General features: G+C 39.7%; 1 protein-coding gene across 4 annotated transcripts in view; it reads left to right on the top strand.

The window, feature by feature from the left end:
* Positions 1 to 12,798, top strand: part of LOC109988579 (RNA binding protein fox-1 homolog 3) — a 542,301-nt gene that overhangs the window by 519,810 nt on the left and 9,693 nt on the right. For all 4 annotated transcript variants that reach the window (XM_065949245.1, XM_065949247.1, XM_065949244.1 and 1 more), the window contains one exon: positions 4,679 to 4,757. In XM_065949245.1, coding sequence (XP_065805317.1) covers positions 4,679 to 4,757 — 79 coding nt within the window. The remainder of the gene's footprint in view (positions 1 to 4,678; positions 4,758 to 12,798) is intronic.

The following is a 12,798-nucleotide window of genomic DNA, read 5'->3' as shown; positions in this document are numbered from 1 at the left end:
GCAAAGTTGACAATGTGCAGTTTCTGCTCAGCTGTGTTGCTCTTTCAGTTCCGTCCACTTTGTGGAGTTTGCTTTCTTACTAGCTGCAGTTTGGTAGTTGAGCTCTCATCCTTGGGTGAAAGTTGTGAAGTACTGACCCACAGAACCGCGAGTTGTGCTGCCCACCTCCACTGGTCACTCGTTAACTTTAATATAGGATGCTTTCAGTCAAAGAGCGCTCCACAAGGTTTATTTACTGAACAGTATACAACCGTTTCTTTAAATGCGTGATTACGACCTCATGAGGGAGAAAAGATGTTAAAATTTAGCGCAGCCCAGCCAGCCTGGTTCGTGTCGCACATGTTTCCCAGCACAGCATGCAATACACAATGGATGGGGGAATTTTCCATCGCGTCAGGTGGCGTGCAGTGGGGGGATGGTGGCGGCTTCACTAATGCTAAAGATGGCGCGTGTGTCAGCATTTTATATGGTTTGGATGGTTTGATCCCCAGCTCCTGCAGCTACATGTCTGATGTGTCCTTGGGCAAGACACTTAACCCCAAATTGCTCCCGCTGCTTCGGCGGCGGCCAATGAATGTGATTAGTTACTTCTGATGGTCACTTTAAATCAGTGTGTGAATGGGTGTGAATGGGCAGGTGTGACGGTGTAAAAGCTCTTTTATTGGTTTCAAGACCTAGAATGAAGCAGTACAACGTTGTAACAGCATTTAAGAGTCCCACACTGGGCATGACATAAGAAGAAAATTGTCACAGATCAGTGAAAAGAAATGATATGCTCAGCCAGAGAAACTCACCCTACCTTTTCCTCCCCTCCTACATGAATACTTCAATACTATCCTTTCCTTAGGTCTCCCTCTGTGACGCATTGTCTAACACAGAAGTGTACTGCTTATCTTTGCCCTCCAGACCTTTGCTGGCTTCCCTCTACTTTTTAGAGCAGAATAAACAAACAAGACAGGGAGAGAGGAGTATAAATAAAGCGGTCTGGGGGCACGGGGGGGGGGGAGAGGAATGGGTGGTGGAATAAGAAAAGGGAGGAGCATTCAGGGTTGGGATTAGTTCCAAGCCAATGCTGGTGAAAAGACTGGAAATAAGCCTCAGGAGACAGACAGAGAGAGATACAGGCGAGATGGCAGGAAGGAGGGACATACTGTAGAGAGGGAGGTGAAGAAGAAGACTGCTTAGAAAGAGGGGTGGGAAACCATCCGTGATATATAGTTTAAATTCTTTCCTCATCTCTTTTTTTTTATACCTATATACCAAAACCTATATTTTCATTTCTCTGTTCCTTATTCATCAATGTGAACCCCCAAAAGAATAATTTTATTAATTGTCCTCTTTCCTCACAATCTGATTTTTTTACCACTCTTCAGCCATCTACCCCTCTCATCACTCTGCCCATTCCTTTTTCTAATCTTTTATCGCAATCCTTCCCCATCATCCGGGAAGATAAAACACTCGTTCTCTTTTTCTAATAAATTGAAACAGGTAAAACAAATCATTGCAATCACACACTCTCACCTTTACAACGTACATTTATAGCCAGACATCGATTGCATTTTCATCCGATAGGCCTGTCCTTTGCGTGAGTGAGAGGGGGAAATGATTATAGATCTCTCCTCCAGACCCCAGTTAAAATCGACGACCCAATGCCTTATGTGTCTCATGCATACTCATTGTGGTTGGTCGGCCCTCCCTATCCATTATCAAATCCATTCAATCAAAGCCAACAGGCACAAGGTTTATGTCTGCTGGTTGGAGTTTGGAAGGGGGGAAACAATTAACAGTATTTCCCAACTGATTAAATCCCCCTTTGAATTGTACTGGTTCAAAGAGTTTTATGTTTGAGAAGTAAGTCAAAATGTCATCCAGATTGTGAATCTACTACCTCATATTAAAAAATGCCTTAAAGAGCCGTCACAACCTCTTAGGAGTTCCATAGCATGTAGTAAATAGGGGATAATGCCCAATGAGGAGTCCATTATCCGCTATGAATGTATGATGTGGAGGCTAAACTGGAGGATGGTGGCTTCCCTGAAGTGGTCAATTGCTTAAAAAAAAGCATGTCCCAAATCCTTTGATTTGAGCAGTCCCTGAAGAGATCATTGACATGCCATAGGTTTTACAGCAATGGAAACATTATTTTCCTCTCCATCACGATCTCAGATAATATTTGGTCGCAAAAGAAAGTTTGGAAAGATTTGGTCAAATCTGAGCCAGAAAGGCTAAGCCTGTTTGAATTGAAACCACTTAAGACCAGGTTTTTGGGTTGCACAATTGATTTTGAAGTCAGCCTGAATATCAGCGAAATCAGATGTTGTTTTCCATTCAGTGTACAGTGGGGCAAGAGGGCTGATCAAGGCCTGATCAGCTGCTTCCACACAGTTGGATTCATTTATGGCATGCTCGATTCTCCCAATTCAGGGCTTGTATCGTTGATTACACCTGTGAAATCTGGTAGAGAGCATCTGAGAGATCCATGGCAACAGCAGGCATGTCTTTTTGGTGCATCTTCCTCCTTTTACCATGAAGGATACGAACAAGAGAAACGTTGGAAGAAAATAGTTGCAGACCTCCAGCACAAGAGAACATTTGTTGTGATTTAGCTTGCTAGCTAGCTTTTGGTTGTTGGTCACGCTGAGTGTGCGTCAGACAGAGAATTTTAATACACTTAGATCTGACTTCTGTGGGAGTTTTCAAAGGAAAGTTTATTGACAGTTGTAAATGCTATGTCTTGACATAACGTGTTCAATTGGTAAGCTTTGGTTGTGCGAAAACAGTTTGCAAGTACAGTGTGAGTTGACATGCTATGGTTACTTATCTTTCCATCTGCAGCGCATTAATTTAGACCAGTGAACAGACTGTTTAACTGGAACAACTTCCATAGGTGTCCATATATTCAAAGTTAATGGACACCCTTCAGCCAATCAGAATTGAGTATTCACATGTAACCTGATTTAGAGAGTTGAGTAGTGAATGGGTTGTTTAACAGTTGCTTATGAGGTTGATTATATCTGCAAGTTTAGAGCAGCATTCTATTTCTACCAGCTTGTAAATAAAATGTAAGACTCTAAATGTAATACTGATGCTGATACTGAACTTACTTTGGAGTTTAATTACTTGAATTACCAAGAACTGAACTTAGAACTGTATTATTACCTGTGATTGATTGTGGATGAGTGGCTGAAAGCTCGATCTTGTTTTATAAGCCTTATTATTTCATTAGCTGTGAATCCTCCATGGTGGATATGTCTGTATAAAAATATGTTGAATGAAACTACCACAAACAAATCGACACGCAGCAAACATAAGACAGGTTGTATTCCAGTGAAGGATTGGTTTCTTGGGGCAAAATCTAATATTGCTGCCATGTTTGCTAGTGTGTACCCATGGGGCACTTAAAGGTAACAAGATATACACACGATTTAAAGATAGTGGTAGTAGCAGGGGGGTCATTAGGAGTCCACAGCTCAAATTTGCCCCTTGGTCCCCTTGCAAGTTGATCCAGCACAGCCTTGATGTTATGGCCTAATGGATCAAGAGACCAGGGCATTGGTGGAAATCATTGCCTCTAAGAAAGGGGCATAGCCTCTTGGTTCAAAGACAATTTTAAAATGTCTTTGAACTGTATTCTTCTAATAACCAGCATGGTAAACTACAGGGGTTTGTAAAAGATGTCTGATGATACATGTGTTGATAAGTATACAACCCCACTTCTTAATTAATTGATACATTGTATTATATCATTTGCTGGGATTAAATAATCTGCATTATGGTATAATGTCCACTTTGTGAATTATGGTCCCATTTACAGTACATGGACAACAAGACCATGACCTTTTTTTAGGGCATAGTTAACTTGTAATTGGCAGGTCACTGCCCTGGCAACCTGAAGAAGGCCTTGTTCTGTGTTTGATTTTACTGAAACACTCTCAGTGGTCAGCTGTTTATTTTTTCAGTAATTGTAATTGAAAAATGTAAAATTCAGTATAAATCCGGCTTTTTCTCTGGCCAATAACAGCATTTAAAACGTTTATCACAGTTTCCACCACATGCAGATGTAGAGGTGGTGAAAGCCAAAATTCCAAATGTTGTTCCACAACAATGGGTGACATTACAGTGGCTACACCCAAAGAAGTGATGTTGGCAGAACACATTTGGCAGGATGGCTGTGGCTCATTTGGTAGAGTCGGTCGTCCCTCAACTGGAAGGTTGGGGGTTGATTCCCAGCTCCTGCAGCCACATGTCCGACGTGTCTTTGGGCAAGACTCTTAACCCCAAGTTGCTCCTGCTGTTTCTTCCACAGCGTATTCATGTGTATACTGATGGACACTTAACATAGCATCCTCTACCATCAGTGTGAGAATGGGTAGATGTGGCCTGCGGTGTAAAAGCACTTTGAGTAGTCAGAAGACTAGAAAAGCGATGTACAAGCTCAAGTCCATTTACAGTTACAGATTCTGAATAATATTCTTAGATAATTAGAGATAATTAAGTTAGTAATCTATTAACAATACTGGGGTCCTGTCATGCAAATGTTGGCTCTGCTGCTGCAAAATATCCAGCTTTTGTCTTGATCCATTGGTCCGATAAACATCAGTTCAGCTTCTCTACAACATATATTGTTTTATTGTATAGTCATAGTAAACACTGTATCTGTCTGCTTTTTCTTCCATAGTTATGGCAGAGTCTATGCAACAGCAGACCCATATCACCATACGATTGGTCCTGCAGCCACATACAGTGTGGGCACTATGGTAAGTTGTTTCTTAACTTCTGATCGTCTGAATACTGTGCCAAACTGAGTCTGGTTCAGAATCACAATGTTGTCTCCAATAAGAAAATGTATGAACCAGGATGTTTAAAAATGAAAAGAGACCCATTTTGTATCTGAGAAGTTTAACTGAACGATTTCTAAAACTACTTAAAGTTAACGAATGAATCAAATCAAGTGTATCGCTTGCTTGCTTTATTAATAGTCTTATCTTCAACAAAGAGCCTATATTTACTCTTCAACTTGTTGTTCCTGTGAGTTGTGTTTTCCTCTGAGGGAAGCATTTTAATGTTTAATGTGAATCTTTGCCACTTCAGTAAATGAAAAAGGGACATTGCCTTATTCTCAAACTCCCCATTCAATTTCATTGGCCTGAAGCTACTTGCTCAAAATCCAATCGAGACTGAGATTTCCTCCCCACAGGAAACAAGTCTCTTCAAATTTTTCAAGGGGAGATAGTCGAATGGTTAATGTTTGTTTTTAGCTAGCTTTGCAGCTAACATCAAAGATGAAAAAAAAAAATCTTTCTAAAGAAAGAAACTGAGCGCCCCAGACAAACGGGGGAACAGAGAAAGTACAATTTGTTTTCTTTCGTGGGTGTGGGTAGGGACTTCCTCCAAAGATTAACGACCATCTAGTACATGCTTCGACGTGCCATGGGAGATTAAAGTAGAAGGAGCGAAAGATAGACCGCAAAAGGAGGAGGAGGAGGAGTGGGAGAATTAAAGTTATTGGTAGCAAAACCGGCTGCAGTCAAGCTGCTGCGTGGTGCAGTATCTTGGACTCCAGACAGCTGAGTGTTGATGCTGAGTGCTGACGTGTTTGTGGTGATGGAAATGGAAAGCCCTACCACCATGTGTCCCCCGAACACCCCCCTCTTCCTGCCTCCCTAGTGCAGCTGCTAGCTAAAAGCCTTCATTAATTGCGACCATTTTTTCCTCTTCATTTACTTAATTAAAAACAGTGGCCTGTGTTTTCCTCCTGATTATTCTACACTTTCTTCTCTTTTTTCCTCAAATTACTCCTTCCTTTTTCTGCATCCTCCCACATCACAAAACCCTCACTTCAGTTTTTAACACAACAGCACCACTTACTCAATTTCAATCACACTGTAAGTCACATCTATTTAATAATGACGGTTCTTAACTTTTTCTTTAAAAAAAGCGAAAAGTGTGGATGATTTTTGAGAAACATTTCTGTCAGATCTTGTGAGTTCAGGCCTAACTGTGGCTGTAAATATGATCAGATATTCTAAATTAGACGGATGGATAGCATCACTGTTAAAAAAACATTTAATGTGGCCTTTTTTTAAAGTATGAAGGATTATTTCATAAAGTAATTTATGTCAGATGGGAATTTATGGTCATTATGACTTATTTAAACATGTAAAGAGAGTTGCTGTTACAACACAGCCCAAACAATTGATGTAGGATTTTGGTGTGGCTCCATGGGTGTCGTATCAAATTTAAATTTAAACCCAGGCCGCGCACTTGCAGGACTATGGTTACGTACATGGGGAACGACCTAACAGCTAGGCCATCAGCGCCTAGCGGTTAGGCAGCTCTTGACAGGGATCTGTGTGTTAATGACACAGATTATTTGACAGTTTTTTTCAGTTTTTTTCTATGGACTGAAAAATGTCAGTCCATAGATCTGTTTAGGAACATCAGGCTTCATGATCAGAACGTCAATCCTGCAGTCTTTAATGGCCCACTTTTGTCTGTCGCCAAATGTTTCAAAGAGCTAATTAAGGGGAATGAGGCTACATGTGAACTTGCACATTAACCGCTAAAATCATATTATTACTAAAAATACTAACCTGTTAAGGTTGATTAATCATAAGCATGATTTTGAAAGCCCTAATTTAAAGTCGAACTTTGATCTTTCTCCTGAACAAGTCATTTTGGTGCCAAAACCTAACCAGCTGCAACTTTAATGCAAAGTTCACAACATGCTAGTTATCATTGAATGTCCAAACATCCTAAAACATGGAACACTTCTCAGAAAGCTTTAATGAGCCGGGGAGAAAGTCTCGCTTTTTATTCTCACTACATCTATGACAGAGCCCTGCACATGCAAAACTGATGCTAGAGCTGCTGTTCCAAAGAGTTTAGTGTTAGCAAGTGTTGCTAATGAACATGCAGTTATCACACACAAAACCACATTTTAAAAACTTCACAAATGAACTAACTTCTGCACAAATACACTTGACATCAAACAAGACAAGTGGAAAAAGGGAGGAATGTATCTTTGGAGGAAAAAGAAAAGTTATCTTTTTTTAAACAATTACCAACATACATGGAATACTGATTGGACTTTTTTTTTCATCTTTGATGTTGCAGGCTAGCCTTTACAGAGGAGGGTGCAGTCGCTTCACTCCCTACTAGAAAAGAGGGAGACTCCCCCAACCCCCCTTTGCTTCCCACAAAAAAAAGACTTACACAAAAAAAAAATGAAACCACTAAATAACCATCTTAACCCTCTTCATGGAAAACTTAAAATAAAAATCTTCCTGTTGGCAAATGTGACTTTGACACACAAGAACCATTCTCAAGTCTTCCCAACTTACAGAGTGTAACATTTGTCATTTACTGATGTATTGTACTTCCTTTGAAAAAAAAACAAGATTTTGTTACTCTGTGTTGACTTGAATGTATCTGCATTGAAATGTCTGTTGTGGAAAAAAAGGGAAACAGCGGGGAAACTTTAAGTCCCCCAATCTTTCCCTCTCTAAGATGTTAAGGTGGCTCTAAGGTTTCCATTACTCAGCTCCTTTGTGGTGGCCTCTGTGCTTCGTATGTCCCAGATTTTATTTTGAAGATTGTTTTCCACTGTATGCATAAGAGGTGTTCATTTTGTGCAACTCTGATTGGAGAAACTCATTTTTAGTAAACTTTAAGGATACTCTCAGTAAATAAAAACAGCCCTTGAACCATTTGGAGCACTGGCTCCATTTTTAAAGGAAGCCAACAACTGGAGCTGAGTTTTGGACTGACTTAACGGGACTCCAAGCTGTTCAACTCCAAACGAGGTGACACTTGAAACAAAATGGCTTCCAGTAAGTGATGCATTATGAAACGGAAATTTGTGAGAGGAAAAGGAGTGATGTATTACGGAATCTGAATGCAGGAGGAAGTGATGTCTAGCAGGGGTGTGGAGCAAGAGCTATGGCATCCATTGCAAATTGGGCAGCAGTGTGTTCGAGTCCATTGATCGTTGGCGTGGTGCCAGAGGCAGGAGGTATCCCATTACTGCTGAATGGCTTTAAAGGAGAAAACGACATTATTTCCACACAACACTTCACACTGTTTCATGACTCCCCATGCCCGGCATACACAAGGCAATAATCCTGCTTTTTCTATGAATGCATACAGAGGAAAACTGACAAATATGTTTGACTACTTAGCGAACAGATGGGCGAACATGTTCCTAAAATTCTACTTTAATACTTACATCTCAGCACCATGTTCATGTTAAAGCTGCATTAATCGTATTTTGGGCATTAATCATCATGTTCAACGAGCCGTGTAGTCGTTTCTTTTAATCTCTCACACTTGGTGCTTGGGAGGTACTGTAGTGGGTTCATTATTCTGATTTTGCAGGAAGGTTTAGTCAAGAAAGTTTGATGATAGTGGAGATGATTTAACCATATCACAGCTGATTCTACCAACCAAAACAAGAGTTAGAATGAGCAGTGTTAGGTGATAATTCTCTTTGATCTCAACCCCATTTTGACTGTTTCAAAAGAGTCAGATTCAGAAGAACAAAATTATTATTATTCATTCAATCAAGTTAACTTTTTTCACTGAGCAGATGTAAAAAAAAAAAAAAAAAAGGTTAATCTTTCTTTCTGAGTTAATTAAACTGGCTGAGACTGCTCACTAGTATACTGACCTGAAGTTTTATTTTGGCTGACCCATTAACATCATGTCATTATTAGACAATGAGCCTAAGCCGCAACCTGTTGGAAAAAGTAACCAATGAGGGTCCTGATATTTTATGACAACGTGATGCTGATGTGCCAAAAGCATATAGTTTCATATCTGCATCAGTGAAGCCCCAACACAACTAATCGGATATTTTTTTGTCAAACTATTGTTTTACAGACTGCAATAGGAAGTTTTCCTTGTTTGTGAAACCTTTAAGTAAAGCTTCACAAGATGCTCCACGTTTGTCATTTTCGAACAGGCGGCTGCTATAACTAAAACTAAAGACAAAAATGAAGACTTTATTCTCAAATACTCCTTCGTACTATTTCACACGTTTCACAGGATATTTTTTTTTTTTTTACCTTTTTTTTCCAGTATAGATTGGCTGAAACAGAAATGGGTGTAGATCAGGGTAGAAAACTCAAGTGTAGCTTTGTTTGATTCATCTCTTGTCTGCAGGCATCTGTCTTTGCTCTCAGGAAACATGTTGGAGAGAGAAACAAACCGTGTGTGATGTCCTCTTTCACAAAACGACCTCAGACCATCTTATTGGATGTCAAGTTAAAAAAAAGGAAATATAGGGTGCTCAATGCAAACACAAGATCTCTCACTTGCTTTAGTTTGATGACTTCTCGGTGGCATGAGTTGTCACCCAGAGCTCTAATTCAAGACCAATAAAAAAGAAAGATGAACAGAGAGGCGTAGTGAAGCCAGTGCAGGGATGGATGTTCAGTCATTGTAGTTAAAAGTCTTTTGTATCCGCTGCAGCCTGAACTAGTTTTTCAGTCTGTTTTCCTCTCTCTCTCTCTCTCCCGTGGGAGATTGACTCTCAAGGTGACTTCCACCCCCAAGGTATAGTGTGTTTTAAGAGGTTGTCAGGCTGGAGTGCAGAGGCAGCTTGATAAGTCCTGGAGGGTCATTCAGAGAACAGAAAGGCTGCTCAACCTAATAACCTCCACTCTCCATCAAAACCCCAGATAACCATTATTTAGAGAAGAGTTTTTCCACCTTGGTTCAGTGCCATGGCTGCAGTAGGCTAATACAAAGGCTAGATGCCAAGAGATATACCAAACAATGATTTTTGTTACACAGACATGTAATCTGAAATAGTTTGAAAAAGATTTAATGACGGTGGTTTTAGGAATTAAAAAGTAAGCTAGCGGGTCTCTAATTGTTGAGATTCCCTTTCTTGGAGTTCTACAGAACACAATACAGTGAATAAAAAGAAGTGAATATAAGCTTCTTGACATGCACCCAAAAACTCATTGTACTTAAATCTGATGAATCTTTATCCATGTTCCATAAGGAAATCAGATGATGTTGTAATGATCTCTACTCTGTTTGGATAGAAAATAAAAATCATGTTGGACACAAAGAAATTCCATCTTTGAAAGCTTTTAAACTGAAAATTGAAATCCTATTGATCTTGCAAGCGGCAACCTTTTTGCCTGACAGTAAGAACAGTAAAATCACTGTTTCACAAGTGGTTTTCTTAATAAATTTAGTCTTTAGTCATTATCTTTTTGGGTTTTTGTATTTGAATAAGAAGATGAAGAGTAAGAAAACTGAAACAAAATAATTTAAACTCTGACTAAATTATGTACAGCTGCGGATCTTTTAGTGCGATGGGATTCTAAATATCCCATTTTCTCGTTTGCCATTGTAGGATTGTGTCAATCACAAGGTAACTGTCCTTGTGATGCAGCAGCTCCCCACCTTTTACTTAGTATAAGGAATGAGTGGTGGTATTTTTGTTTTAAAGAGCCACATCTAATTTGACTGGGGAAAAGGGCTGGTAGAAGTCCCAGTTGGTCTAGTTCTGGTCTAATGATACTAATATTATAATAAATCTCAACACACTCACACATTGCATTGTTTAGGAGATCTAAGCTGAATCCAACACAGGCAAGACTGTCTAATACACCCCAAGTATTCAGTCATCCACCAATCCAACTCCCTCTCTCTCTCAACCACACACACACACACACACACACACACACACACTCCCACCAGTAAATAGCATCTGTGCCTGCTGTGTCTGATGGGATCGTAAAGAGGGGAGTCAGTAGCGCAGGAAGAAAGGGGAGTAGGAAGAGACGCAGCAACCGAGGCAATTTACCCCAACAGATTAGAGATAAGAGAGCTCAGTCAATAAGCACTGATCTCATTTGAAGATATACCAGACTGACTAGACTCTCACACACAAACACACACGCACACACACATTCCCGCTCGCCGGTCTGTTGCTGTCACTGTTGTGTCTGTCTGCAGACTGTCTTTTCTCCATCTCTCTTGCTGTTTCCAACCACGATAGGTCCATTGTTACATTAAATATGGATTTTACAAAGCTCCCTCTCTCTGTGTAACCACACATCTTCTTTATTTTTTCTTTACTCACACAATATGTGGCCTTAATCTAACATGTCTGCAGGCTGTTAAGACAAGCCCCTGCATTACACCCAGTGTAACTTTTCGACTCCTGGTTTCCCCTCACAGTCAGGGGTGTGTCCAGAGTGGAAGCTAGGGGTGTCATGGGCCCCCTTTAGAAATCTGTTTGGCCACCCCAAATGCCACCCCAAAAATTCTAAACTGTGATTGGCTATTTGCCCTGTCAGAGGCAGGACTTGTGAAAAAAACAACTATTATGTGTTTTTTTTTGCAGAATGCTGATAGTAGTTTTCATTTTGTTTGTACTTTAAATTGTAAATAAAAACTTTGCAAATCTATTTCACAAGACAGGGGCCACAGGGCCACCCCTGCAAAAGTCAGGGCCCTGATGGGCCACCCCAGTCAAATAGTCTGTACACATTAGCTGATACATTTCAAACAACAACGAATCCTTCTTGGGGTAATTGGTTTGGAGCAGCTTGGACATGAAAGAAAAAACATAAAGAGAGTGCCATACAGACAACCGATTATACCTGAGATCTTAGTTTTCATGCAATGTCTCCACCTTCAACTTTTTCATCAAAACAATACTGGACTACATGCTAGACAGAAACCTGGATCTTAAACCTTACTGCAACACTAGAGGCGAGCACAGCACATACAGCGCCCTATCTTAAATAGGCCCTTTACACACAAAAACACTCTTTAATCCTCCACGCAGTGGAATGTACTTTCAGTGGTGATGGGATATCAACTGCTTTCCATCTTAATGTAAATAGAAGAAGCGTTGTTTCTGTTTGGTTCTATCCATCGCTCCTCCATGCACTTTAACATTTGAATTACATGTTAGTCTTCAGGCTGTGGAAGTTATTATGTATTTGTGTATAATAGAAACAAAGTGTTATAGTGTAGTATTTATTAGTCTTTTACTTCGAGTGATATTAACATTAGGTTCTTAAGAATATATATATATCAGAAGAGAAAAAAATATTGTTCTTCCTTTTCTATGCTTATCTATTAGTGGTTAGGGGTTAAACAAAGACAACATTTTATATGACGCTAACGACTCTGAAAAACTGTTTTTGTTTCGATCTGATGTGAAGCCTTTCTATGTGTCTGTGAGATGTGTTCTGTTGAGCCATAGGTCTACTCCTATCTGTAGCAGTGTTTCCTAAATAACCTTCAGGCAAGACACTTCATTTTCTTTTATCTGCTTCTGTTTTGTTTGTTTGAGCTTGTTTCAGTTGGGGAAAGAGAGCACACGTTTTAAACGACTGTTTGCTTCTTCATTTTATGACATCACTAAAACACAAAGACTGTGCTGGCAGACGAAGCAGCCAGACACTCAAATGTGAAACAAGGAAAGTCGAGTACGGTTCATTTGAAGTGCAACAAGTTCCTCTTATTCCCCAAAACAATGTAAAATGCAAAAAACATATATATATATATATATATATGTATATATATATATATATATATATATATATTAGTATACCTGACTTTCCTTCTATATTGTCCCCATCTCCTTCTTTTTAACTGGACATGATTCATTATGGCAACAACGTCACAACAGTTGTTTTGCTGTGAGTCTGAGCTTTTCAGTTCTTTGGGGACAAGAGTTGTCGTGGCTGAAAATGACTGTTAAGTTTAATTGGCTTTGTTAATAGATTCATTTTGAGATTGAAATGCATAGGCCACCGTCCAAAA

Source organism: Labrus bergylta, chromosome 21 (assembly GCF_963930695.1).
Source record: "Labrus bergylta chromosome 21, fLabBer1.1, whole genome shotgun sequence".
NCBI classification, from domain to species: Eukaryota; Metazoa; Chordata; class Actinopteri; order Labriformes; family Labridae; genus Labrus; species Labrus bergylta.
The sequence above is the reverse complement of the archived record's forward strand: the minus strand, read 5'-3'. Positions and strand labels throughout refer to the sequence as shown.